This window comes from Python bivittatus, unplaced genomic scaffold (genome assembly GCF_059951505.1).
Source record: "Python bivittatus isolate LINGU-HERP-01145 unplaced genomic scaffold, Pbiv_v1 ctg000590_np1212, whole genome shotgun sequence".
NCBI classification, from domain to species: Eukaryota; Metazoa; Chordata; class Lepidosauria; order Squamata; family Pythonidae; genus Python; species Python bivittatus.
The window spans coordinates 13,679,508-13,704,186 of NW_028277086.1; the positions used below are offsets into that span (position 1 = coordinate 13,679,508).

The following is a 24,679-nucleotide window of genomic DNA, read 5'->3' on the forward strand; positions in this document are numbered from 1 at the left end:
AACCTTAGGGGTAACCACGTAAGGAGAAACTTGTCTTGTTTTGACCTATGACCAAACAGCGGTACTTGAAACGTTCTGTTAGAACAACCTGAACTGGCTATGTCTATCAGAGGAAAATCTGAAACAGCTCAGTGCTTTATTCTGATTTCAGAACCATCTCTTGATTCTGAAATCATGCTTTGTTCTGAGCTAAAAACACTCAATACAGGCTATTTCAAAGTCAGGATGCTAAGATGGTTTGCTATGACCTTGACACCCAAAATGATGCTATTTCAAAGGACGAAATGTTAGACTGCAACTCAAACAAAACTCTTAAAACTTAGGAGTTTTGTTTCCAGCTTAGAATACCTGAAGCAGCAGTTCTGAGCTTGAAATGCTCAAGGTATACCCTTAAATAACAATTTCTGTGGCTCCTGCGTTTGTCTGGTTTTTCATCCGGAGGGAGTGTTACAACATTTCCAAAAGGGCTTCCAGTCATGCGTCAATAGCCAAGAGGCAATTCAGTTATTATATAACTGAACTATATGATAACTGAGAAAATTGGCAAAGCTTTTCTTAATGCTCAGTAAGTGTCATCCCTTCAAAGTACAGTAGGTCAGGAAACAGACACTGTAAGGCAGTGTTTCTCAACCTTGGCAACTGTAAGATATGTGGACTTCAACTCCCAGAATTCCCCAGCCAGGAATTCTGGGAGTTGAAGTCCACATATCTTAAAGATGCCAAGGTTAAGAAACACTGCTGTAACGATTCCAGGAATGCTCCTTTATTGTCGAAAGGTGTAATAACAGCATCTTGAAAGCCTGTCAGATTTTCTCTCTCCCCCATCTTATATCAAACAGAATCAAGACAAGATTCTTTTGAGTTTCTTTCCCATGCTTCCCACTTTTTCAGGACCAGGTTCATCCAACCCTTCTTCAGGGTTATCTCTATCTTCCTCTATGTGGAAAGCCAATCGGAATATTCAGCCCTGAGCCTGAACAAGCTTGAGAAACCCAAACACACAGCTTCCACCTTTTGAATGCTGTCTTCTTGGTGTCTCACACAGCCATGGACAGCAATGCCCCCCCTGTTCAGGGTTCCCTCCCCTCTCACCTGCCTCCAGCCTGCCAGACAGGTTCATTCTCTCTCCCTTCTCAAAACACTCCTCCCACCCTTTGCCACAGGGTGCCTGTGCGTAGCAAGCTTCTGTTCTTTGTGTCTTGGCTGCACGTGTCTCTCTCCCCTGCTCCTGCCTGTCCTGCCTCCTGTCATCCATGCCTCATGCATAGCTGTTCTCAAGAAAGAGAGAAGACTATTCCAGAGCAAAAATGTGAGTTCTAAGGCGTGTTGTTGTTTTAAGCTACTGGGTCTCCTCCTCCACTCCTGATCGTGCCAGCGTTTGCCTCGGTGGCCTTATCTGTGCAATGATCTGCTGCTGGAGTGGGGAAATGTGGTGTCACACACCAGTGCTTTGGCACTGTTGTATGGTTAAAACTACTCATAAAACCCTCTGCTCTGTACTTGTGATCTCAACATTACTTGCCCCTTCAAGGTAGTTTCCCCAGCATTGGCACATGATGGAAAATTCTGCCCCTGCCTCCTTGCAGCTCAGTTTATGTCACCTGCTCAGTTGCTACTTCCGCAACTCCAACATGCACCAGCCATCGTAGCAATCCGCCATGCCAACACTTGGTTGGAGCCTCCATTAAGCGACCAAATTAATGCGCCTCTAATCTTTGAGAGAGGCAAGGAGAAATGGAACGCATGCCTTAGCCATCAGATAACGTGCAGAATAGCTTGAGGTAGACCTGGGAAAACCACATGCCTCTTTGTTGACCAAAATGAAATAAGGAGAGCTCGAAAGTACACAGACAGATAAGATCAAAGGACCATTAATCCACCCTGCTTCAGAAAGGCAGAATCCTCTAGTAGGGAACTAATGATCCACAGATCTCTGTAAACATCACCCACAATCCAGACTTGCAAAGTAAAAACCAGGCATGGCCCAGAACAGCACTGATATCCATTGCAGATAAGACATACTCGACAGTGAGCAGAAATTTCACTCCCCAGTTATTCGCCTGCACACAGAAGATGTAACTGATTCTTTCTTATTCCTTCACTGAAGACGCAGACCAATGTGTTTCAAACTCGGCAGCTTTAAGATGAGTGGACTTCAACTCCCAGAATTCCCCAGCCAGCATGCTGGCTGGGGAATTCTGGGAGTTGAAGTCCACTCATCTTAAAGTTGCCAAATTTGTAAAAACAGCTGTAGACTAACCTTTCCCCATCAAGGGCTTTCCAGGTATACTGGATTACACTTCCCAAGAACTCCCATGTTGGCTAGTTAGAGAAGGTGGGTGAAGTTACAGCAGAGTAGCTACTCCTCGCACCTTTCCTTAAAATTTGCTCAGGTAAATGCAACCAATTAATGAGTACAGATACTTCAAGGACTGCCTCCTCCAGGTAGAGGTGGTCTGGCTCCAGGTGAGTATGTAGTGAAGCATGCTTATGGTCCCGTCCTACAAGAAGTCAAGGGGACACGGTCGAAAGGTTATCTTTCTCCGTGATGACCCTCATCCTGCGGCATGTCTTGCTTTCAGACTACACCTGAGCACCTTTTATGCTGGTATTTTGCAATAAGGAATGTAGTTTTCAACAGGTATTTGGAAGTTGATTCTTGAGCGATATTTGATTTGGGTACTGTCTATATGAGATTTTATGCTGACCAGGCTGCTATTTTTATAGGAAGTTGCTTTTTATCTTTTGGAATGATTGGGTAGAGTCTATTTTTAAAATTATTATTTGTACACCACCTGGAGTTTGGGAGCAGGAGAGTATCTCACCGCCCGTAAATGAGCAAACGAAGAAATATCAGGGTATCGCAATGCCTGAATTTTTCAGCTTGTAAGTACTTGTGCCACACATCCTACAGCCAGTGGACACCACAGGATAGCGTGCAGCCAGAAACAAAACAAAACAAAAATCAATCTTCTCTATTTGATATGACAACAGGAGATCATTAGCCTATCAGACTCGCATGTTTTGCTTATCATAAAATGTTTATATCTCAGCTCCTCTTACTTGGCCTCTCTAAGTTTGTTGCTGGCTATAACGAAGGCTTTGTGAATTCTGCAGGGATGCAATGTCACTTTGCAACAAATACTCTTCTGCACCAACGACTGGTGGAACACCTTCCCAAATTTTAATCTCACCTGATCCCAGAAAGCTTTTTTTTAAAAAAAATAAGAGCATCCCGATTGGATCCAACCAAAGAAACTATCTAAAAGAACATCCTACTTCTTTTGGCAGCCATCCTTATGATCCAGGGAGTTCAAAGTGTGTGGTCATGCACATAAAAAACAGGGCGGAGTTTCAATCACACCATGGCCGCCATCTTGACCTTTTTGACCCTAACCTACATGACATGCCATCCCCTACATGATGATGAGGTATAAAAGCAATGTTCTTATTCTGCTGTTGTTCCTCAACAAATGGTAGTCATAAGCATACTGTTTCTGAAGTTCTATTTCCCTTTATGCCCAATGCTTTGAAAGCCTTAAACTCTGTGGAATTATCTAATCTCTTTTAAATTGGTGGCTGGCTCTCTAATTTGTGCCAGTAAAGGTATACATCAACATTCAGCAAGCTGTTGCTCTCCAGAGGAGCCAAACAATCCAACTCTCAGGATCACCAGTCATCATTAAAATGCTAGCCTACTCCGTGAAAAGGGGCATGGAAAACAGAAAATTACAAACACCAGGAGGGAAATGTGACCTTGGGCCAAAGAAGTTGGAGCTTCAGGACCATGATCTACCCATTTTAGTTTTCACTCCAATCCCTGCATCCAGTCCTTGAAAACCCAAGTTATTTGAAAGGCAATGTACATTAAACAGAACAGGCTATTATAGCTACATGCCTGAGTATGGGGATTGTAGATTTTGCCATGTGTAGCAGAACCAAGACTGTGTACCTGGAAAAGGAAGCGTTGTTTGGTAGACGGTGCAGTTTGGCAGACAAAGATGTGAAAAGATGTCAAACAAAATGTGCTTTTAATTGAGGGTTGTTGTTTTTTTTGGATGTCATTTCATACTTAGACTCTGGTCACCCCATAACAGCAAGACAGCTAAAAACACCCTCCTCCTTTTGTACAGTTTGAATGGATTGAAGGATAACCCTAAACTCACTCTTCTGAATTCATCTTTGTTTTCTGCCGGCTGGGGAAATGAAAACAAAACTTAAAATAGAGACAGGCTCTGAAGATTGATCAACCTCTTCTCTCCGAAAACTGCCTTAATCCAGACCAGTCTTCCAGATGAGCAGGACTATCACTCCCAACGCCTCCATCCAGCAAGGCCAGTCTGGTAGAGGATGATGGGAGCACCAGATCTGGAAGGTTATCCTGGACTATTTGTTCATTCAGAGCAGTCTTTTCTTCTTGGGATATGACACAGCTCTTGAAAATATCAGACGTCATTTTGGAGCTGGACTAAGCATGAACTACATTCTGTTGTAACACAGTGGCTGAGATGAGCCCTGAAGTGAGGAGGTCCAGGTTCGTACCCCTGCTGAATCACAGCATTCACCTGGGGCCTTTGTGCCAGTCAGTTTCTCAGTCCAATCTACCTTTCAGGGTTATTGTTGAGGCTGATAAAATAAGGGGAGACCCTCCCCATGCAACCTTCAGCCTTTAAAGGAAAAGCGGATAATTACAGGCCACCATCCATAAAACAAACTCTGGGGTAGATCCCAGTTTCCCTTGCTGCCCTGCCACGCAAAGGGTCTGTGAAAAGCAACACCCCTACCTTAGCTGTTCCCCTGTCAGAAGGACCTCTGCCATGCACTCCAGCTCAGCTGCCCTTTGTTGCAGGTTGCCCAAGCTATTTTCTTCCATTGCTGCAACCAGCCTGGCCAGAAACACAAAACAAAGTGGGGGATGAAGGGTGACCCTATTCTGGAGGCATTTTTCAGCATCCCAAGGCTGGGAGATGCCCCCATTTCCTCCCTTTCAGCTCCCCGCTGGGCCTCTCCCAGCTGGGCTCCGACTTGAGACTCAGCCTCCATGGTCTCACAGGGCTCCTCTTTAGGGGGTAAGTGTGTCACACGGAGCCAAGCGCGGCTCTGCAGTCAGGAGCAGAACCCCAGACTTAAGGCAAGGCCTGCACGTCGCTCCCTTCTAGGAACTCCCCGGGCGCATACCTGCGTCTCCGCTCTGCCCCCCTGCCAACTTCGTCTCCGGCTGCCTCCTCCCCAGACCCTATTCTGGCCCTTTTCATCCCAAATTCTACCCGGTCGGCCCTCGCGCTCTCCGCCATCAGCAGCCTCTCCGCGGCGTATTCAGCCTTTCCTTTGACTGACCCGAGAAGCGCTTCTCTCGGACCCGCTGCCTTCCCGGCGGCGCGCACCGCAGCCCTGCACGGAGGAGCCAGTGCGGCGGCCCCCAGCGCCCCAAGGCGCGCAGCTCCGGACGCCCTGGGCTCGCACCGCCGTGGCCGCGCCAAGGCACGCCTCTGCCCCCGCTTCTTGGCCATCGCCCGCTCGAGAGGAAAACAAAAACAAGCCGCCACACCACCCTCAACGGGCCACCCAAGAGCCCTGGCGTTCGGCAACGCCACCGGGGCACCGTCTCCTCTGGGTGGGGACGGGAGAGTCCTAAGATGGAACGTCGCCCCTGCTTTTTACTCACCTGGCTCGGGACAGTCGCGTTCCGCCCGGAGATCCCGGGGAGCAGATTCCCCCGAAGGCTTCCTTGTTGTTGTGTGACAGGCAGGCTGCGAATGACACGTGGTTGCAGCAAAGCGCAGCCTTGCCAGCAGCGTCCCCCTCCGTCCGGCCCGGCGGCGAGGGGCTTCGCTGGGGCTGAAGGCATGCGCTCAGCGGCGGTGGCGGCACGGGAGCCAATTCGCCTCAAGGTCGGGCGGGGAGGGGCGCTGGGAAGCATGGGGCGGAGGGCGGGAGGGAAACAATTGTTCCCTGGTTAGCAACCCCTAAAAACGCAGAGCGCACAGATAGGTGGAAGGAAGCGCTTCTGGAGCGCGGCCTCCCTCCGCTGAAATTCAGCTTTTGCCTGCTCTTCTTCCTCCAAAACAGAAGGAGGGTTGGAGTCACGGGAAGCTGAAAAATCAAGTTGTCAATGAAAAGCCACAGCAGCGGTTCCTCTTTTTAAGTCACAGATATCCCCGGTCAGGGGGGGGGGTCTCAAACCTCTGGCACCGCACCTTCTGGAGCCTCGCGTCCCCCCCCCCCCGCCCCATCTTGGCTTGTTGGCACCACTGCTGTTCATTCTCCTGTGCTCTGCTGGAGGGGTGGGAATAAAAATTAAACATTTCCTTTGCGCAGGGGCTGGTTCCCCAGTTTGCTTGCTTGTGTGCCCAACGTGGTCCAGTTACTGCAGGGAAAGAAATATTAAGGGATGAGGCAAAGCTCTGACCCGTTTGCTTCTGAGTCACAGTTGCGCCGTGCTTTGGTTAGAAGTATTTTCCATCTTTCTTTTACAAGCTCGTAGGTAGAGCTCCCAGCTCCGTTTCTTATTCTCAGCAGCCCAGTGAGACAGGTGGGACTGGGCACCCAGTGAGTTTTTCTGTCTGGGGGTGGACTTGAACCTGGGTCTCTATTTGACATGACAACCTGGGGTGGTTAAGGCAGTGTTTCTCAGCCTTGGCAACTTCAAGCTGTGCGGACTTCAACTCCCAGAATTCCCCAGCCAGCATGCTGGCTGGGGAATTCTGGGAGTTGAAGTCCGCACAGCTTGAAGCTGTCAAGGTTGAGAAACACTGGGTTAAGGTATTGGACTAGGAATGGGACGGTCCAGGGTCTAGTCTACGTTCAGCCAATGGGTAACTTTGGACCATCACTTTCTCTCACCCCCAACCTACCTCACAGGGTTGTTGCTGGGGGCAAAAAGAGGAGAAAGGATCATTCTCTATAACCTGCCCGGAGCTGCTGTACAAAAGGCAAAATAGAAATCTAATAAATAAGTGATTTTCTGGCATGGAAAGATTTCATCGCTTGGATAAAAGTCTCCTTCAACTCAAGCTGACTTCTGGTAACTACTGTATATGAACACGTCTATGGGCCACAAACGGTATTTATTTATATGGCTGCCCATCTCTCATACAGTACATATGTACATACATGACTCTGCTTTGCTGTTGCCCCTGTCATGGATGCTTTTTAATATTTCCAGTGCAAAGGAAAGTAAACAGGGAAGGAGGTTCAGAGCTCTGCCCTTCTTTCTGTCTGTCAGAGCCGAACAGAACATGTTGGTATGGAAGCCAGCGAAAGAAAAATCAAGCTTGAAAATGGGTGGGAGGAAAAAAAGAAAACATTAAAAATATCCCCAGTGCATCCATAGGGAAGAGGCGATGGGACAGTGATGTGGAATGTGGCCATCAGCATCATTCTAAGCCTCCATCCCCTCTCGTCACAAAACTCAAGCTGGACCTGCTATTAAGCGTTGAAAAAAACTCCAGAAGCCAAGCCCACTTTGACTTTCCAGTTTAGTCTACAGTCTGGGAATTTCCTAGTGGTCTCCCATCCAAGTACCATCAGATCTGACCCTGGTTAGGTTTCTGAGATCAGCAAAGGTTATCTGTGTGCTGCTACCTAATTGGGCACCCCTTAAAAGCAGACTTAATCAAAAGCATTCGTGTTTTTTTTTTAACGGTTCAGAAAGTTTGATTAACACCCATGATCATATGGCACACTTGTTTGCAGGTTCTGTATTTAGTGAAGTTAATCACCTGGTTTTCTTTGCCCAAGATTTCCAGTTCAAAATTGTTATGTTTGACAAATCTGTTACAAATTCCCAAAACAAAACAAAAAAAAAAGAGGAGAGATGGGGAAAGGGTTTAGCCCAGAGATTCTTAATTGCTTTTTAAAAGAGTAAAGTGCTTTATAGTTTTCAAATCACAGCGGGATGTCAATTTACACTATATTGATTTAGTGTCTCATCCCCGTTATGTCAGCCTGTTCCACCCAGTCAGACAGAGGGCATGTTCCAGACCCCGTCAGCAAGGGAATGTTGGCTGGCAGGGCCCAGGAGGAGAGCTTTCTCTGCCGTTGCCCCCATCCTTTGGAACATTCTCCCCCCAGAGGTGCGGTGGGCCCTACCCTCCCGGGTTCCCGAAAAGATTTAAAGACCTGGCTCTGTCAGTGTGCCTAGGGTGATATGGGCTTTACCTGCCCCTGGGGGTGGTTAGCCCCCTGATGATGCTCCCTGGAATTACTTGCCAATTTTCTTTCTTCTTGGAATTTATTTATTTTTAGGATTGTTTTTATGTTGTATTTTAATGAATTTTTATCTTGTTGTAAACCGTCCAGAGTCGTTTCATGAGATAGGTGGTGACAAATTTGAGGAATGAATGAATGAATGAATGAATGAATGAATGAATGAATATAAATAAATAAATAAATAAATAAATAAATAAATAAATAAATTTCTTAAAGTAAGCTTTTCAGCAATTGAAACATCCTGGGTGAAGTGTTATCTCATTTTGCACATTAACTACTACTACATTCTTACCATCTATCCATAATGTGAGGAATGAATGAATGAATGAATGAATGAATGAATGATAGATAATATTGTTCTTTTTCTAATGGCTTCACTATGTTCATGTTTTTTCTTCTTCCTTGTAATGCCAAAGAACATCACTGAAAGCATTAAATTGCCCTTCAGAAGTTAGCAGATTTTTAAAATGTACTCTGTATAATACACGGGCAATGAAAAAGAATACATTTCATTATCAAGTTACAACAATCAAAACAGAAATGGCCACTTATATACAGTATTGGTATATTTATAAACATCTATATATGTTGGTATAATTCATGACATTGCTCTTTAAACTGAGCTACAAAATGATGTCTTAATTGCATGGAAAGAAACCAGCTAAAATTTTTTTTTTTTTTAGGTTTATTGTCATTCTTTAAATGTCATATGCTCTGTGAGTTTTGACACTTTACGGTATTCTAAACTTTATTCTACTAGTAAGATATACTTCACCAGAATTCTGCTGCAAGTAATAAATGCTCTATGAGCTCTGCCTGTCTGAAGGGAACTGCTGTTGTAGCCCAAGCTTACCCTTGTCAGTTCAAAATCCAATTAACCTCACTGAAACTTCTTCATTTATACAGCAATTCATACACCGCCCACTTCAAAGCAGTTTACAGGAAGCCTAAAACCCACAAGGACTAAAACAGTGCTGACATAAACAATCAAAAACCTGCGTAAAATAAAATAAACCATTTTTATTAAAAAGACAGTGCTTCATCACTTGCTGCCAAACGCTCACCAGAACTCACTGAGCCTGCGAATGTAGAAAACTCTCATTTTCAGATAATCTCAAGAAGCAATGCAAGAGTGATGACATAAACAGCAGCTTAGTCTTAAAAGAGGGTGAGAAAGAAACTCAGGATTGCCCTGCTTTGATTCTCTTGGGTATAAGAGGGAGGGAGAGAGAAACTCTGTCAAGCTTTCAAGATTCTGTTATTATACCCTATAGCAGTGTTGTCCAAACTTGGCCACTTTAAGATGAGTGGACTTCAACTCCCAGAATTCCCCAGCCAGCCATGCTGGCTGGGGAATTCTGGGAGTTGAAGTCCACTCATCTTAAAGTGGCCAAGTTTAGACAACACTGCCCTATAACAATAAAGGAGAGTTCCAATGGTTCCTGCATTGCCTATTTCTTGACCTGGCCTACCTCGGAGGGCTGACATCAATCTTGAAAGCCTCATCTGGTTGCCTGGAGGCTGTGGGAAAACAAACTAAAGCTAAAACCTTGGAAGACAGAGATACTGTTCATTCAGAGACCACCAGTGACAATATCTGCTCCTTTGTTAATGCTGAATAAGGGTCTGCACTATTCCAGTAGGGACAGGTGCATAATATGGGTCCTGGAGTCCTGGCTCCTACTAAACCAGCAGGTAGAGCCTGTGGCCAGGTGTGCCAGGTGAGGCAGTGCCTGGAGCAGGAGGCCTTAGCAATAGTACTCATGCCACTATTTTGAAACTGGACTACTGACATGCAGTTTACTTGGGGCTGCCCTTGAAGACTATTCAGAAATTTCAACAGGTGCAAAATGCAGCAGCCCATATGTCAGTGGGTGAGAAATGCTTTAATAGAGTAACACTGATACTTTATTTTGGCTACCAGTCTTTCTAGGTATAATTCAAGGTGCTGGTTATTAATTAGAAAGGCTTATGTGGCTTAAATCCAGATTACCTGCAGGGCCTCTGTAATGGTATGTGGGAATGACCTTGGGAGGCTGGGCAAAGAGATGCTGCCGAGGCTCAGAAGAGACCCTCCTTAGTTTCTCAGGCTGTAAAGGAGACAAGAGGAGAATTGTACTTTCAGACTTGCAAGATTGATGCTGGCCTTGCGGGGCTGACCAGACAGGAAACACAATCAGATGAGCTAATTCTATTTATTGTAAAGCTACATTGACAGAATCTTGCAAGTCTGAAAATACATTCTCCCCCCCCCCCCGTCTCCTTTACAGACGGAGAAATGGGAGAGAGTCTCTTCTGAGCCTCTTGCCCTGCCCACTATCCAGCTGTGGGCTATGCTGTCTCTTATCTGATTATTCCTTTGGCAGAGTCTCTTTGCCCAGCCTCCCAAAATCATTCCCACATACCATTACAGAAGGGAGAAATACTTTCCAGGCTTGCAAGATTCTGTTATTGTAACCTTATAATAAAGGTAGTATTATATTCATGGTCTGTGTTTCTTGTCTGGATTACCTTGAAAGGCTGACAACCACTTGGGATGTTCTGGGGTCTCCTCCTTGGCAGATTAAGGGGAGGGGGAGGAAGGATGTGGAAAGAGGCCTTTTGAACCAGCTCCCTTGGAGATTCATAAGGCCCTATTATTTTGTAAGACTAAGACTGATCCTTCAAGAGCATTTGGAGAGTAGGAATAATGCCTGGAACTGGTTTTTAACAATATTTAAGTAATGTTATTTTTGAGCTGTTACTGTTTTTACTATGGTTTCGAATGTTATTGTCAGTTTGATGCCACTAGCCTGGAATCTTTGAAGCAGAATGGGGTACAAATGTGAGTACTGACATTCAGTCAGTAAACAAGTAGACAAATCTATATTTTTTCTTTTTCTATTGCTTTTCCTTCTGAAGGAGCCCAGAGCATTATACAAAAGAACAATGAAAATGATCTTGAATGAAACAGTGAAGATTGTTGTCTTGCTGTTTTCCTTAAAAGACTACAGAAATACAGAAATGAAATAAGGTTCATTAAAACAAAGAACAGTCTATGTCCCGTGACAGACTGCTATTGTGCAAATGTGTGAATGAACAAAAATCTCACTTGTCACTTGAAGCAAGATTGTGTCTCTCACAGAAGAGAGCTCCTGAGCTGGAATGTTGCAATCAGTCATTGAAAAAGCTTTGCTTTTAATCATCCCACTGCAAGACAGATCCACCTACAGGACCAAGAACAGGGCGTCTCTATCCGATGTTAGCCTGTAGCTTACATGACATTGGAGAAGTGAGTCTCATAAAAACTTGGACCCTGAGCAGTTCCACTTGCTCCATAAATGGAAGATAAAACCTTGAACTCTGTCGGCCTTGCGAGATAGTCCATACGAGAAGCCCACCCAGAAGTACTAGCTCTAACTTTATTGTAAGATTACATTAACAGAATCGTACAAGTCTGAAAGTACATCTCTTCCCCCTTGCCTTTACAGTCCAAGAAACTAGGGAGGGTCCCTTCTGAGATGTTTGCCACACTCCCATTCTTTCAGTGGGCTCAGCTGCCTCTTATCTGACTGTTGTCTAGTCTGCAGCTCTTCCTCCTATCTCCCAAGGCCTTTCCCATGTGCCATTACAAACTGAGAGCTGGCAGTAGTGCAATTCTACAGTACTGGTGTCATGTCGTCTTGTTTAGCCCTCTCCCCAAGTAGTCAGATGGCTGTGTTCTGTCCAGTTGCAGCTTCTGGATGACCTTAATGATAGCCCCCTGTAAAGTGCTCTGTAGTAGGAATCCAGTCGTGAGGTTATTAGGGCATGGATTGCTGAGATCTGTCTAACCCAGTCCAGGTAGGGAGGCAGCTGGTGCATCATGTCCTCCTTTGTTGTAAAAATCATTCAAGCCACCTGTCAAACAAGATCCCCCTTTGTCCCTTTGAAACCAAACACCATCTACCAAATCTTACAATTTCTTCCTGGGTGGGATGTTTTCCTGGTCAGACAACATTCAAATTGTGTGAATGCAGCCGATTCTAGTTTTTGTGATAAACCACAAGTAGGCAAACCATAGCTTAATATAGGAGTGTACGGTTTTTTCTAGGCTGAGAGCTGCCAGGGGCTGCATCGTAAAAGGTATTCAGTGGATCCAGGATAAACCCTAAACTGTGCACATTTAATTTCCATGAAATTAAAAATAAGTGTTAATATGTTCACTGAGCATTTGTATATGTAATAGTTCTCCATTAAACATTACAATTTGGCAACAACTTTTGGACGTTCTTGCAAGCCACAGCCAGACTTTCAGGGGCTGGGATTTCAAATGGTGCATCTCTGCTTTAGCATATCCAGTATTAATGATGATATATGTTGAATGTTGATCTGTTAACATACATACTGGCTGAGGAATTCTGGGGGTTGAAGTCCACACATCATAAAGCTGCCAAGGTTGAGATCACAGTTAGGTTCCTTCCCTGGGTTCCTTATTTTGTCTGCATCTAGCAGTGTGTATTATTTTGTGTGTGATATTTTGAGATGCATCCTCTCTTCTGGCTTCTAGGTATACAAACAGAGAGTTAGAGCAGCCTAAACTAAGATAAGTGTTAACCCTGTTCAAGCCACTGTTGAAGGAGAGCTATCTTAGTCTATTGTAGCAAAAAATCAGAAGGAATTTGGTAGCGTCTTTTCTGGCTGACGCATTTTATTAAAAGGCGTAAGCTTTTGTGAACTGCGAGCTCTGAAAAAGTACTACTGAACTCCTTCTGTTCAAGCTGTAGAGTAAAAAAAAAAAAATCCTGGAAACTGAAAAAAATAAAGACAGGAAATAAAGCCCTCACAAAAGCAGCTGGAAGGCTGTCAGGGTAGCAGTTGACATAGCAAGCTGAGGCTACAGTATGGTTGGTTTAAAGGGTTGCTGGTGCTGGATCACCGGGTGTTTTATCCATGGTCCATACCAGGCCCAGGGGGAGATGCTGTGAGAACCCATGTGTAATGTTTTCTACGAAATGATCAAGTTCTCCTTTCACTGCTGCAGGACGTGCCTCTTAGCAGTCGTGAGCAGGTCTGCAGAAGGAGCTGAGCTGAATTGTGGTTTGGCTAAGTGTGCAGTCCTACCCTGAAACAAAATTCAAGGCTGTGGTTGAGATGAATGCCGTAACCACATACCATTGACCTGTTATGTTTCAGGTTACCTAATTTTTACCATATACAAACATGTCACTCAAACTCAAATGGGGAATTAACTCCCCCAGTAGTTAATTTCTCCTTCTGGCCTCCAGATATAAAGCAAAGGGACTCTCTTTTAGCTTTCAGCATTTTATTTATCGAATCTTAAAACCCATCCCACACAGGGTGACTCTAACCCCAACGGGCCGGTCATACTTTTTTTAATTTACAAGATAAATATCAGCCAAGAAAGGGGACTGGCAGACCATGACTAGTACGTATTTTCTGGTTAATGCTGCGTTCTGCTCCTTGGGTCATGCCAACAGCCTTGATATTCCCATGAGCTACATCAATTAGCCACCCCAAAGGAGGGATAGAATTTAAAAATATACACACATCTGCACATTTTGCCCTCTAGAACAAGATATCATAACCTCAGGCCTGAAAGAGGCCGTGATGGAGCAGGACATTTTATGGGTCAAGAGGGAGAATTGTCACTTTGCTGTTGGAAGTAGTTTCCTTTGCTTGAAAAGGCACTGAAGGCTCCAGGAAAAAAACATTATTATTTTTTAATTGTTAAAAATATTTGTTTCCTGAAGTCAAGGAAAGCAGAACAAATTAAGGGGGTGTTCCAGTCCCTTGTTCCATTCTTCTCTAACAGGAAGTGTGCCTTATTTAGTCATTTCTAAAAGCTGCCAACACTTTTAGACAAGGCTTAATTGCCTGGGATAATTTAATAAGTTCAAATAGAAGCAAAATGAAACGATCCCAGGGTTTTTTTTTAAGATTAGTACATACAATTTTTGCATTTTAAACAATGGTAGTAAGATCACAACCTCACAAATCAAAGAGTTTCCATATAGTACTTATTTACTTGAGAATAAATACCAATTTGTTCTTTTAAAAAAATGGGATTGTCATATATACAACTCTAACCATATACATGTCTATCTAATTACCCTCTGGTTATAAGACTGGGTTTAGACCTTGTGTGACTCATTATTCATAGTTAATTAATCATAGCTTACTTGATTCAGTTTTGGGGATTTCTACAATACCCTGAGCTATAAACTAATCTCGTGTTCCGCTTTCCATAACATGCCAGACTAAAATGTAGTTGGTCAGATTGTTGCTCAGCATGTTGTGCAAAGCAGAGAGATTTGTTTGAGTAAACAGTAGGTAACCCCTTCATGCCAAGCGCTGCCCATATGTCGTACTTTGAAGAATGCGCCTGTTATTAAAAGTCCTGAAATTTCTTCAACGGTGCAAAAACAGCCGGTAGCTGGAGAACAGGAAGCCACAGCAATGCAGCTGGTATCTCCAACTTCAATTATGTTACAGTTTCATTGGGGCTATCAGATTTAGCCAGCAAAATTCCAGGACACTATTAGGTGGCAGGAAAGAGATACAGGAAACTCTCTCTTTGCTTTTCTCTAAGTCAGTGTTGTCCAAACTTGGCCACTTTAAGATGAGTGGACTTCAACTCCCAGAATTCCCCAGCCAGCATGGCTGGCTGGGGAATTCTGGGAGTTGAAGTCCACTCATCTTAAAGTGGCCAAGTTTGGACAACGCTGCTCTAAGTGATCATTCTGATTTCTGCAGCTCAAATACTGTACCCAGATTTTCACTGTAGTGTTTTCTGACCCAACACTATGTTCATCTGTTATATCAGTCTGCCCCCATGTGGCATTATATCAAATTAGATGGTGGAATGTAAAATAAATGCATTATAATGGGCTGGCTGAAAAGTCAAGGAGCTGCATCCCCAAACCAGGACTGGGAATCCATGGCCGTTCCGCTATCCAGCTGAACTACAACTCCCAGCATCTCCCGCTCATTGGCTAAGATGGTTGGAAATTATTCATCCGTTCAATCAGTTTTCCTACCATGGCCTTAAAAACATCTGGAAGGATTAGGAATCCTTTTACAAAGGAAGGGATCCTTTGTAAAATGTGGGAAGAAATTCTGCTAAAAGGAATGTTATCTGCAAGGAAGACTATATGGAGTACATTTGTTAGGATTAAATAATTTTAATCCCAATTTTTCCCAGTTGATTGAGGCAGTGGTTGCTGCAATACTGATCAATAAATCTTTGTTCCTTCATGTTTGTGCATTCTTGGGGAAACTATCTGAATGATTGGGAAGCCTTGTAGTTTTTACATGTTACACAAATAGTCTTTTTAATATTATTGCATTCAAAATGAATCCGAGACTTTATTTGAAGATTTAAATAACCAAATGAGGTTGGGTTTTTTTTCTTTTCCTTCCAGGACTTGGATGCTGACAGCATGAAACCTGTATTATTCACTAGGATGGACTGATATTTTTAAATAACTCTATTTGTTAAAAAAAAAAAAAAGATCTTAAGCTGTTAGGGCAGAAATTGATTCTTTAACATGATGAATCCCTTGATATTTATACATTAACTGAATTTTAACAATGACCTGCAGCTTTTAAGGTGGTGTAAGATATTCAGTTATGTAAAACTAATGAAATATTAAAAATTCTTATCTAACAAATTTGGTCCTATTTGATGCTTGTAAAACCTTTGTGTATTGTATTGTAGAACTTCGTGTATTTTCTTTTTTGCCGCTTTTCTCATTTTTCTTCCTCAAAAATAATAAAAATCTAACATTTTTATTAAGAAACATTACATCTTCACAAATTTTCCCTTCCGCTCTGTTTTCTTCGATAGGTCGTAGGCGTAAACCACACAACCAGCCTTTATATAAGTACGTCACTCAGGCAGTTAATTTCCATCCACGCCGCCCTATCCCAAGCTTTTAGCCCCGCCCCCTCCCTCTCGGATTGGGCGGGTATGGCGCACAGGCCCCGCCCCTCTGATCTTGTGACGGGCGGTTTTGGCGCGCTTTTGGAAGAGGACGCTCTTTCTCCGTCCTCTTCGCTGTTGCTCCTGGAGACGCCCGTTGGCTCTGAGTAGGGAAAGCCGCCAAGGATGCGAAGCCGCGAAGAGGTCGACGCCACGCTGCAGGTCGCTAAGCTAAACCCTGCGGAGCTGCTTCCGACGGTGCAGTGCCTCAGCTTCAGTCCGCAGGTCGATGCCGGGGATTACTGTCTTCTGCAGCTGGAGCCGGAGCTGTGCAGCGAGTTGGAGGCGGGGCAAAGGTACGCGCGTGCTCGGCAGTGCCCTCTGGCGGCAGAGCGTGCAGCAGGCTTGGTAGCTCGTCTGGCGGCTCTACAGCGACCCCTGGCGCCTGGGAGGGTCAGCTGGTCTAATTGAGAAAGGAAATTGCTTTGCCCACCTCTGCGTGCTCCAGATGTGTCAGACCAGTATTGCTCAAATTTGGGGAATTCTGGGAGTTGAAGTCCACACATCTTAAAGTTGCCAAGTTTGAGAAACACTGTGTTAGACTAGAATTCAGCCCGTTTCTATTTTTTTTTTTGGCTGAGAATTATGGTTCTCAACATACCTGGAATATTGGGAGAAGCTGGGCTGTGGGTTTTCAGACATATCAGCCTCCCATCTTTATTTATTATGTATTTTTAAACCCCACCTTTATCTTTGGTCAACTCAATGTGGTTCGCATACCTATTGCTCCTTCCTCGTCTTTTCCCTGCAACAACAACCCTGTGAGGTGGGTTGGGCTGAGACTGGCCCCAAATCATCCAGCTGGCTTCCATGCCTAACAAACCACCATAACTCACAATGTCCTGGTTTCTAGCCTAGCACTTTCACCACCACACTGTGCTGGCTCTCTTTAACAGTACTTGTCTTTATTCAGAGATTAGCATGTTTTTCTGTCCAGATCTTTGAGGTTACAGCCCCTGCCTTCCATGCTGATTGGGGCTGTGCAGAGATGCAGGCCAAAACTTGCTTTAAGTCTTGCTCCATCTTAGGTCCCATCTGTAGGTGTTGCTGGACTGCAACTTCCATCATTCAATCACAGCTACAGCATTTTTAACATGAAGAAATACCTGTGCGGCCTATTACAATCTGCTAGAGTGTGGGATAGCTATGGCAGATACAGACCGATTGAAGCGACGGTTTATTAGTTCAGTAAATTAATAATTTATTAAACTTGTATGCCGCACAACTCTCAATAACTCTGGGCAGCTAGTTCATTGCAAATTGCAAGTCAGTTGGTCCTTAGAGCCAGCAAGTTTAAAAAATTGGGGGCAGTTGCCTGAGGGACAGGACAAAAAGGGTGTGTGTGAAAGAAAAAGATAATTTGTACATGTAAATAGGAACAAAGAATAGTTTATGAGAAAGTGCCATGTTATAATTAAATATGAGTATTTTTGTTGATGCCCTCTTTAAATGGAAACAACTTATATAATATCTGCTCACACATTACTGTAAATGTTTAAATTGTTCATAGTGGATTGTTGCTTTTGGTAAATGAGAGACAATATAATAATAGCTTCCCCCTATCTATGATACTACTGTAGCAGGAACAGAACCAATAAGTGAGGAGATGAAATCAGTATAAAAGCAATCCTGCTAAGTTTATTGTATGGGTTTTGGCAGTGAAAATTTAAAATATATTATTGATCTCCCAAATAAACTTCACAAGAATTATGCTATTCCTGAGCAAATAAGTGCTGTTCTGCCACTTTCTAGCAAAATTCACTTACACTTTTTATAAGCTGGGCAGAGGCAGGAGAACATGTTTCTTCTTGGGCAAACTTTTTTATAGCAAGTATGCGCCCCATCCTCTCCCATTCAAAATAGCTGTATTTGCATGTCCATCCAATGGCTGTATGATCAAATAGAAGAACAGAGTTGGAATTTTTTGTTTCCTTATTTTTATTTTTAAAGCAAACTACTTTAAATTACAGCTTATAATTGCAATATGCTGATACGAGGTGAATTCTAAAAGACGTTAAATTCTGCATCATAGTATTTTAAAGGTTTGTTATAGAGCTAGTGCTACTTCACAACAGTTGCTCTGTTAAACCTATAGATTGGTTCACATATCCTGCTAAGTCTGGAATTTTTATACTATAGATTAAATGTAATGCTAAGTCACAATGGATGAGTACAGACACTGTGTTAAGTGAAAAATAAACTACATTGTAGTTTTGCATAATGTGCACACCTGGCTTATGTGCAGTTGTTTTATCCTGCAGCCTGGTGATCCGTGGAGAGAAAGATGAACATGCTGTGATATGCAGTAAAGACAAGACATATGACATGAAAATAGCAGATACTTCCAATACGTTGCTTTTTATTCCTTGCTGTGAAACTCCAGAGCAGCTTGGTGCAGACAAGTCTTCCTCTAATATCCTCCACGCTGAGGTACTGTGTGTCTGAAGATTCGCCAGAGCAAATTAAGATCTTTGAAAAGTCATCTCCCTCCCTTTAAAAGAATAAGTCACATTTAAATCCTTTTCCAAGGAGTTCAAGTTTGTGAATGTGAGAGAACCCTAGTTTATCCAATGAATTAAGTCAGAGCATCTTGTGGCCAAGAGATACAATAATTATTTTGGGGAGTATTTAGGGGCATAGTGGGTAGGATAATTATTTAAAATAGGACCACATACCTATGGGTGGGATCTTGGATTTGGGGGCATATCAGAGCTGATAGAACTTGGAATTCAGTAACCTCTGGGAGGACATATGTTATCCATGACTTAAAATTAATCTAAGCAGGAATGTGATATTTGACAGGTTGATGGGCAAATGACTGAACCAGATGGAACAGCCTTTTTTTAGTCTGGCTCTGTAGTTCTGTGTTTATAGCAATTCTTTCTCTAAGAAAGAGGGTGGAGTAAAAATAAATTATATCTGCAAGTGCCAACTTTGCAGATTAGTCGGGCAAATCCAATTACGGTTCTTGCTGTAGATTGCAGGCTTCTCCAATAATTTTTGGGAACTAAGAAGATGTCGGCCCAAATTGAAGAAACTGAAGAAACTTCTAATGGAAAATCCTTATGAAGGTCCAGACAGTGAGAGAGAGAGAATTGCGACTAACCCAAAGGTAATAAATAAGACACGGATGGACGGAAAAGTTCTTCTGAGCCAAAACAAGATAGAGCTTTTCATAAAGCGACATTAACTTTGTGCAAGAATAAAAATTAAGCAATTTTTATTCTGAACTGTGAACGGTGATTAGAAAGTAGCAACCCATATTAAATATCCAGGAATGTAGGTTTGTGTGATTTCCCCATCTGGCCCCTTGTAAAGAGTGAGCAAAGGGAAAGGCTGTGTCATGATAGCCATGTGTACATGTATTAATTACCTAAACTTTTTAGCTCGGTGTGTTGGTCGAATATAGCCTCCCACTCACAAACGAAGTCTCTGGGATCCCAGTCTCTGTGGGCCAAGACACTCATTATCAATGGAGTAATTGTTTTCTTTAGCGGTTTCCCCAAGTGCATAATTTCCCTCCTTCCCTTACAAAACAAAGGGTACAAAAAGTGTAGTTCTCCATCCCTTTTGTGGCTTCAAAAGTGGATGGGATTAAACCTTCTGATCTCTTTTTTATATTTTGGGGGTGTTTAAGCAGCAAAGTGGGTAGCATAGGCCTTGTTTCACCTCTTAAATGTCCTGAAATATCCTCCCAGTGTAGTTCTCAGCATGTGACAGAAATCCTGACTCAATCCTTAACCAAAGAAAATTGCAAATACTTCCCTTGAAATAAACTTAGGTGGGAGAAGTAAACAGGACTTAGGAAAGTCTCATTCAACCTCCAGCTTTACACTAGCTATTGATGAAAAGCTGGGAAAATAAGATAAAATATTCAGAATTAGTTCAAGATATAAAATGCAGTTTTAAACATTTGTTTATAGAGAAGTAGCAAGGCACTCATACAATGACATTCAACCTTAAGGAAGTAATTGTTAGCTCAATGCTTCTGTGTGTTTTGTTTACTTTCTGTAGTATACAACAGAGGACTTCTTGAATCTGGTCCAAGCAAGTGAGGAAGAAATAATGCATCAGCTGAAGGTTCTGAAAGCATGCCAAGTTCAAGGTAGTTTTAGCTACAGAATGCGGCTAGATCCTGTTTTATATGTCTCTTGGAATTCCTTATTTAAACTGAAAATTGCTTACTTCTACTGTATTTTACTATAAGACAGAATATATGTGTATCTTCGAGTCAGTGTAGTACAGAATAAGGAGTGTGTTAAAACTTTGCAAGGATTGTGAGAATTTTTCAGATGTTTGACAGTTAATTCAGTCTCTTGCCACATCTCATTTTAGGAGACTAGAGAGGTAATCACAACTGTCTTTTTTTTTTTTTTAAATTACCAGATAAAATAGCACAGCATTTCCTTATTGCTCTCCAGTTCACTTTCAACACTTCAGACAGGTCTTGTGCTCTGCCTGACATACAGTTGTGTAGCTACACAACCAGAACCTAGACCACAACTGTGTAGATACTTGGATTATACTCTTCCATTGAGCGGTTTGTGTGTGTGTGGATACGCCGCATGTGCATGCCTTTGAATCAATTTTGACTCTTGGCAACTGCCTGGACAGTCCCTGCAGTTTTCCTGGCAAGATTTTCAGAAGTGGCTCGCCCTTGTCTTCTTCCTAGAGCTGAGAGCGCGCGACTGGCCCAAGGTCACCCAGTTGGCTTTGTGCCTAAGGTGGGACTAGAAGTCTCCTGGTTTCTAGCCTGGTGCCTCAACCACTACACCAAACTGGCTCTTCTTCAATTGAGTACTGAGGGAGAAAATAACTACTGTAAGCTGTCATCTTGATCGTCATGCAGATGTGCAGATAAAAGAGTAGGGAAAGATCAACAATGCAGATGAGCTCTGCAGTGTATGGATTTTATAGTGGATTTTGTAGATTATATGCTAATGCCATTCTCTGCTTGGCAGGATACTGGAGGATTCTAGACTTTGATTATGAGATGAAACTGTTGAATCATGTGACCCAACTAATATATACAGAGTCCTGGTCATTCGGCAAAGTTCCTTTAAGTATATGTGTTCAAGAGCTCAGACCTCTAGAACCCAAGTAAGTTACTTTATTTATGTCTATATAAATATGTAAGGTAACACTTTATTCTAAAATAATAAGGCTCACCCCTTTGTTTCTTTGTGAAAAGTTCCTGTTTCAATTAGTACAATGTTGTTTACAAAATTAGTAATTTCAGATTTAAAGCTGAACAAGATACGACTGGATTCTCACATCATGCCAAGTCTTGGTTTCCTTAATCATGGTTTATTTACTGAACTAGTGCATTATGAGTTCATAAAATGCACTAAACCAGAAACCATGTTTTATACACCATAATAGCTGGATTACACAATGTGCTAAGTCACAGCCAAAAAACTACACCATGTTCAGTGAATTAGAAATCATATCAATCTTTTTTCACAGTAGATAGATGTAACTTTCATTGGAACATACACACTGTTTTGATGAACACTTTCCCATATACACATGCACAAATAGCTACAGTAGGACACATTAGGATTCTGAATGGGGAGGAAAACAGTACAGTTCCCTCCCTTGGGCTATAGTCCTGATAAAAATTCCCTCCTTCCCTGCTGTTTAATTTTTTTAAAAAAAATTCCCAGCATGGTTTCAAATGATGCACAGGCAGTCCTTGCTTACTGACCACAATTGGGACCAGCAACTCAATCACTAAGTGCCATGGTCACTAAGCCAAAAATCATGTGGCCATGATTTATGATTTCACGTCTGCATTCTCCATTAATTTTGCTTGTTGGAAGCCGGTTGCAAAGCACCTGAATGGGGATCACGTGACCGTGGGACTCTGCGACAGCTGTAAATGCAAGAATTGGTTGCAAAGCTGGTTTTTTGTTTTGCCAACTGTTGTAACTGAATGGTCACTAACCAAGCCAGTTGGTAAGTGAGGACTACCTGTATGTAGTATCAGATCTAGTTTGGCCTTTACTAAATAGCCTTCCCCAGCTGGGCCCCCAGATGTGGTGAATCATTGGTCTTTTGGCTCAGAATTCTGGGAGTTTCAATCCCAGGACATGTAGTAGGTACCAGGTTGGGGAAAGATGCTCTAGTGGAATGGGGGAAAACAGTTGTCAGGTTACCTTTGGTGCAAGGGAGTACATCTGTCTTCAGCATGCTTTTTGTCTTATAAACAGCCCCTAAATGGTATATTTGTGCACTTAAATATTTATCATAAATTTAAGGAAAACGTATTGATGAGTAATGCGATAACCCTAGGTGGCTAGTTTTAAGCCCAATTCTGTAGAGTACAGGTTTTATTATATTTTATAGTGAAATTAGGCACATTTCTATTTCAGGGAAATGATAGAACACATCCTGGAAAGTTATGGGGAAAAATATATGGATGAAGGTAAGTTACCTTCATAAATGCATATTTTTAATAACGAAGATGACATGCGTGGCTTGAGTACTCCCTAGAGCAGAAAGGCAGGATAAAAATTGGTAAATAAACAGAAGTACTTGTATCTTGATATGAATGAATAGCTGAGAATGCCAGATTCAAACTTAAACTACTGAATTAATTCTGGTTAAACTGCAGAATTTAATGTTGTTTTGATGTCAATGGGAATTTTTTAAAGATATGCAGTCAAGTGCATGTAATGTCTTCATTAATTATTTCTGATTTTTAATGCTCCTTACCAGGTGAGACTTACTTTGAAATGAATGAAGAGAAGGTATGTAGAGCAATTGCACAAATGCTCTTACAAAATGCGGTTAAATTCAACCTCTCGGAATTCCAAGAAGTGTGGCGGCAGAGTGTCCCTGAAGGAATGACAACTAAACAGGATCAGTTAAAGGTAATATGATCTGCAAAATGCCACTTTCATAAATGTGCTCAATGTGGAGCATGAAACTGAAGTCTGCGATGGGGAGGGTCAGATTAGGATTTCTGGGGATGAAAGTTCCAATCCCCTGTTTAACTCTAAAACTGACTGGATGTTCTTGAGTCATTTGCATCGTTTAGCCTAAAATACCTTATGAGGTTGATGTACGACTAAAAGTTTAAGAAGTTCTCTCGTTGAAAGAAAGAATAAGACTGAAACCTAGTAACATGGTTTTTTTTTTAAAAAAAATTATTTATTAAGTTAATATTTTTAATCTACTCAATAACAAAAGTTTTCCGGACATATTCCAATTTTGATCTTGTTTATTCAAGGGGTTGGCTCTTGTGGATAGATCCTCTAAACCAGAGATTATTTTCTTGCTGAATGTTGAAGATTTACCAGAAGGGGATAATGAAAGGTTTAAAAGCTTGTTCTCTATTCGGGACAAATGGACAGAAGCTGATATAGCTCCTTATATAGAGTAAGTAGTAATTAAATGCAGAGTAAGTGGTAAGTAAATGCAGTCCTATAGCAGTCCAAAAGTCCACTTGCTATACTTTATGGATGCTGGATTTGCCAGCATCTCAAACATACCTAATTTTTGCTTCAATTCACAATTAGAACTGAAGTATTTTTTGCCTGTTGCAAGTAACTTTCTGTTACCAATAGCTCCCCCATTTCCTTTTGCATCCTTTCTCACAATCATTGTTCATTATTTCCACTATTCTTCTTCAACCAAGATGGTATGCTACTGCTGGTTGACACTATGTACTGCAACACAGTATGTCATTGATGATTCTGTAATTTGCTTAGAATATTGAAATTGTTAAATGGTTTTGGAAATTACATTTTAAAAAAAAGCTTTCTATTTTACAGGGATTTATGCTCAGAGAAGCAAACAATTGGCACACTACTAACAAAATATGCTCGTTCGTCAATGCAGAATGGACTCAAAGTTTATAATTCAAGAAGACCTGTTTCATAAGAATTATTTCAGCTAAGCAGGGGCTGAAAATACTCTTAAAGACTATCAACTGGTAGATCAAATTTGATTTGTAGATTTGGGGATTTATCAAAATGTTTTGCCATATAGTTTAAGCCTCACGATTTTCTGTGAGGCGTCTAATAATATTAAGATCTCTTGAGAATTCTTCTTTACTGATGAAACTGATATTTCTACAAAAATTTAAAAAGCAACATATGGACATTTCATTCAAATCCTTTCTGTATTTTGTTTAAATTAAACAAATCTGTATTAAAATTGTTAAAAAATTATATATTAAAGCATGCATTGTAAAATAATGGGTTATCTTGTAAGAACACAAGTTTAAGATAGAGGGTGGGCTTCTTTTATCTTTTCCTTTATACTACTAACGTTTAAACCTGATCTTCCTTTGAAGAACTAAATCAGTCTTTTCGTGAGTTCCAGTTCAATATATATTAAGCATATAGATTGAATAAATAAGGGGAGAGTATACAGCCTTGTCTGACTCCTTACTGTCTACCAATGTGTTTTTCCTGGTTAAATGTAGGAGTGGTTTACCACTGCAGTATGAAATAAATGTCTTTGCTCTTGTCACTAAGGTAATCATCTGCCTCTAGC

General features: G+C 42.1%; 2 protein-coding genes across 4 annotated transcripts in view; one reads left to right on the forward strand and one right to left on the reverse strand.

The window, feature by feature from the left end:
* The window catches only part of DEPTOR (DEP domain containing MTOR interacting protein), a 75,957-nt gene extending 70,158 nt beyond the window's left edge, over positions 1-5,799 (reverse strand). Inside the window, exons 1-2 of one of the 3 annotated variants that reach the window (XM_088149009.1) lie at positions 5,338-5,491; positions 4,785-4,886 (exon numbers count right to left, since the gene is read on the reverse strand). In XM_088149009.1, coding sequence (XP_088005135.1) covers positions 4,785-4,873 — 89 coding nt within the window. In that variant the 5' untranslated portion in view covers positions 4,874-4,886; positions 5,338-5,491. Of the gene's footprint in view, positions 1-4,784; positions 4,887-5,267; positions 5,492-5,665 lie in introns of those variants that run through there. The other 2 variants (XM_088149012.1, XM_088149010.1) reach the window with 2 other exon arrangements.
* A 20-nt stretch (positions 5,800-5,819) lies between these two features.
* On the forward strand, positions 5,820-24,657 carry DSCC1 (DNA replication and sister chromatid cohesion 1). Its single transcript, XM_088149013.1, has 10 exons — positions 5,820-5,891; positions 16,040-16,470; positions 18,436-18,604; positions 19,152-19,286; positions 20,189-20,279; positions 21,136-21,274; positions 22,549-22,601; positions 22,895-23,049; positions 23,409-23,557; positions 23,953-24,657. The coding sequence occupies exons 2-10, from the start codon at positions 16,301-16,303 to the stop codon at positions 24,059-24,061; spliced, it is 1,170 nt and encodes a 389-aa protein (XP_088005139.1). The 5' UTR covers positions 5,820-5,891; positions 16,040-16,300; the 3' UTR covers positions 24,062-24,657.
* Positions 24,658-24,679: the final 22 nt, after the last annotated feature.

What these genes read in the sequence shown, in the direction of transcription:
- DSCC1 (XM_088149013.1), top strand. Translation starts at nt 16,301, where the DNA reads ATGCGAAGCCGCGAAGAGGTCGACGCCACGCTGCAGGTCGCTAAGCTA. An exon ending in CTAAACAGGATCAGTTAAAG is followed by an intron (nt 23,050 to 23,408) that starts GTAATATGATCT and finishes TGTTTATTCAAG; the next exon opens with GGGTTGGCTCTTGTGGATAG. An exon ending in GATATAGCTCCTTATATAGA is followed by an intron (nt 23,558 to 23,952) that starts GTAAGTAGTAAT and finishes TCTATTTTACAG; the next exon opens with GGATTTATGCTCAGAGAAGC.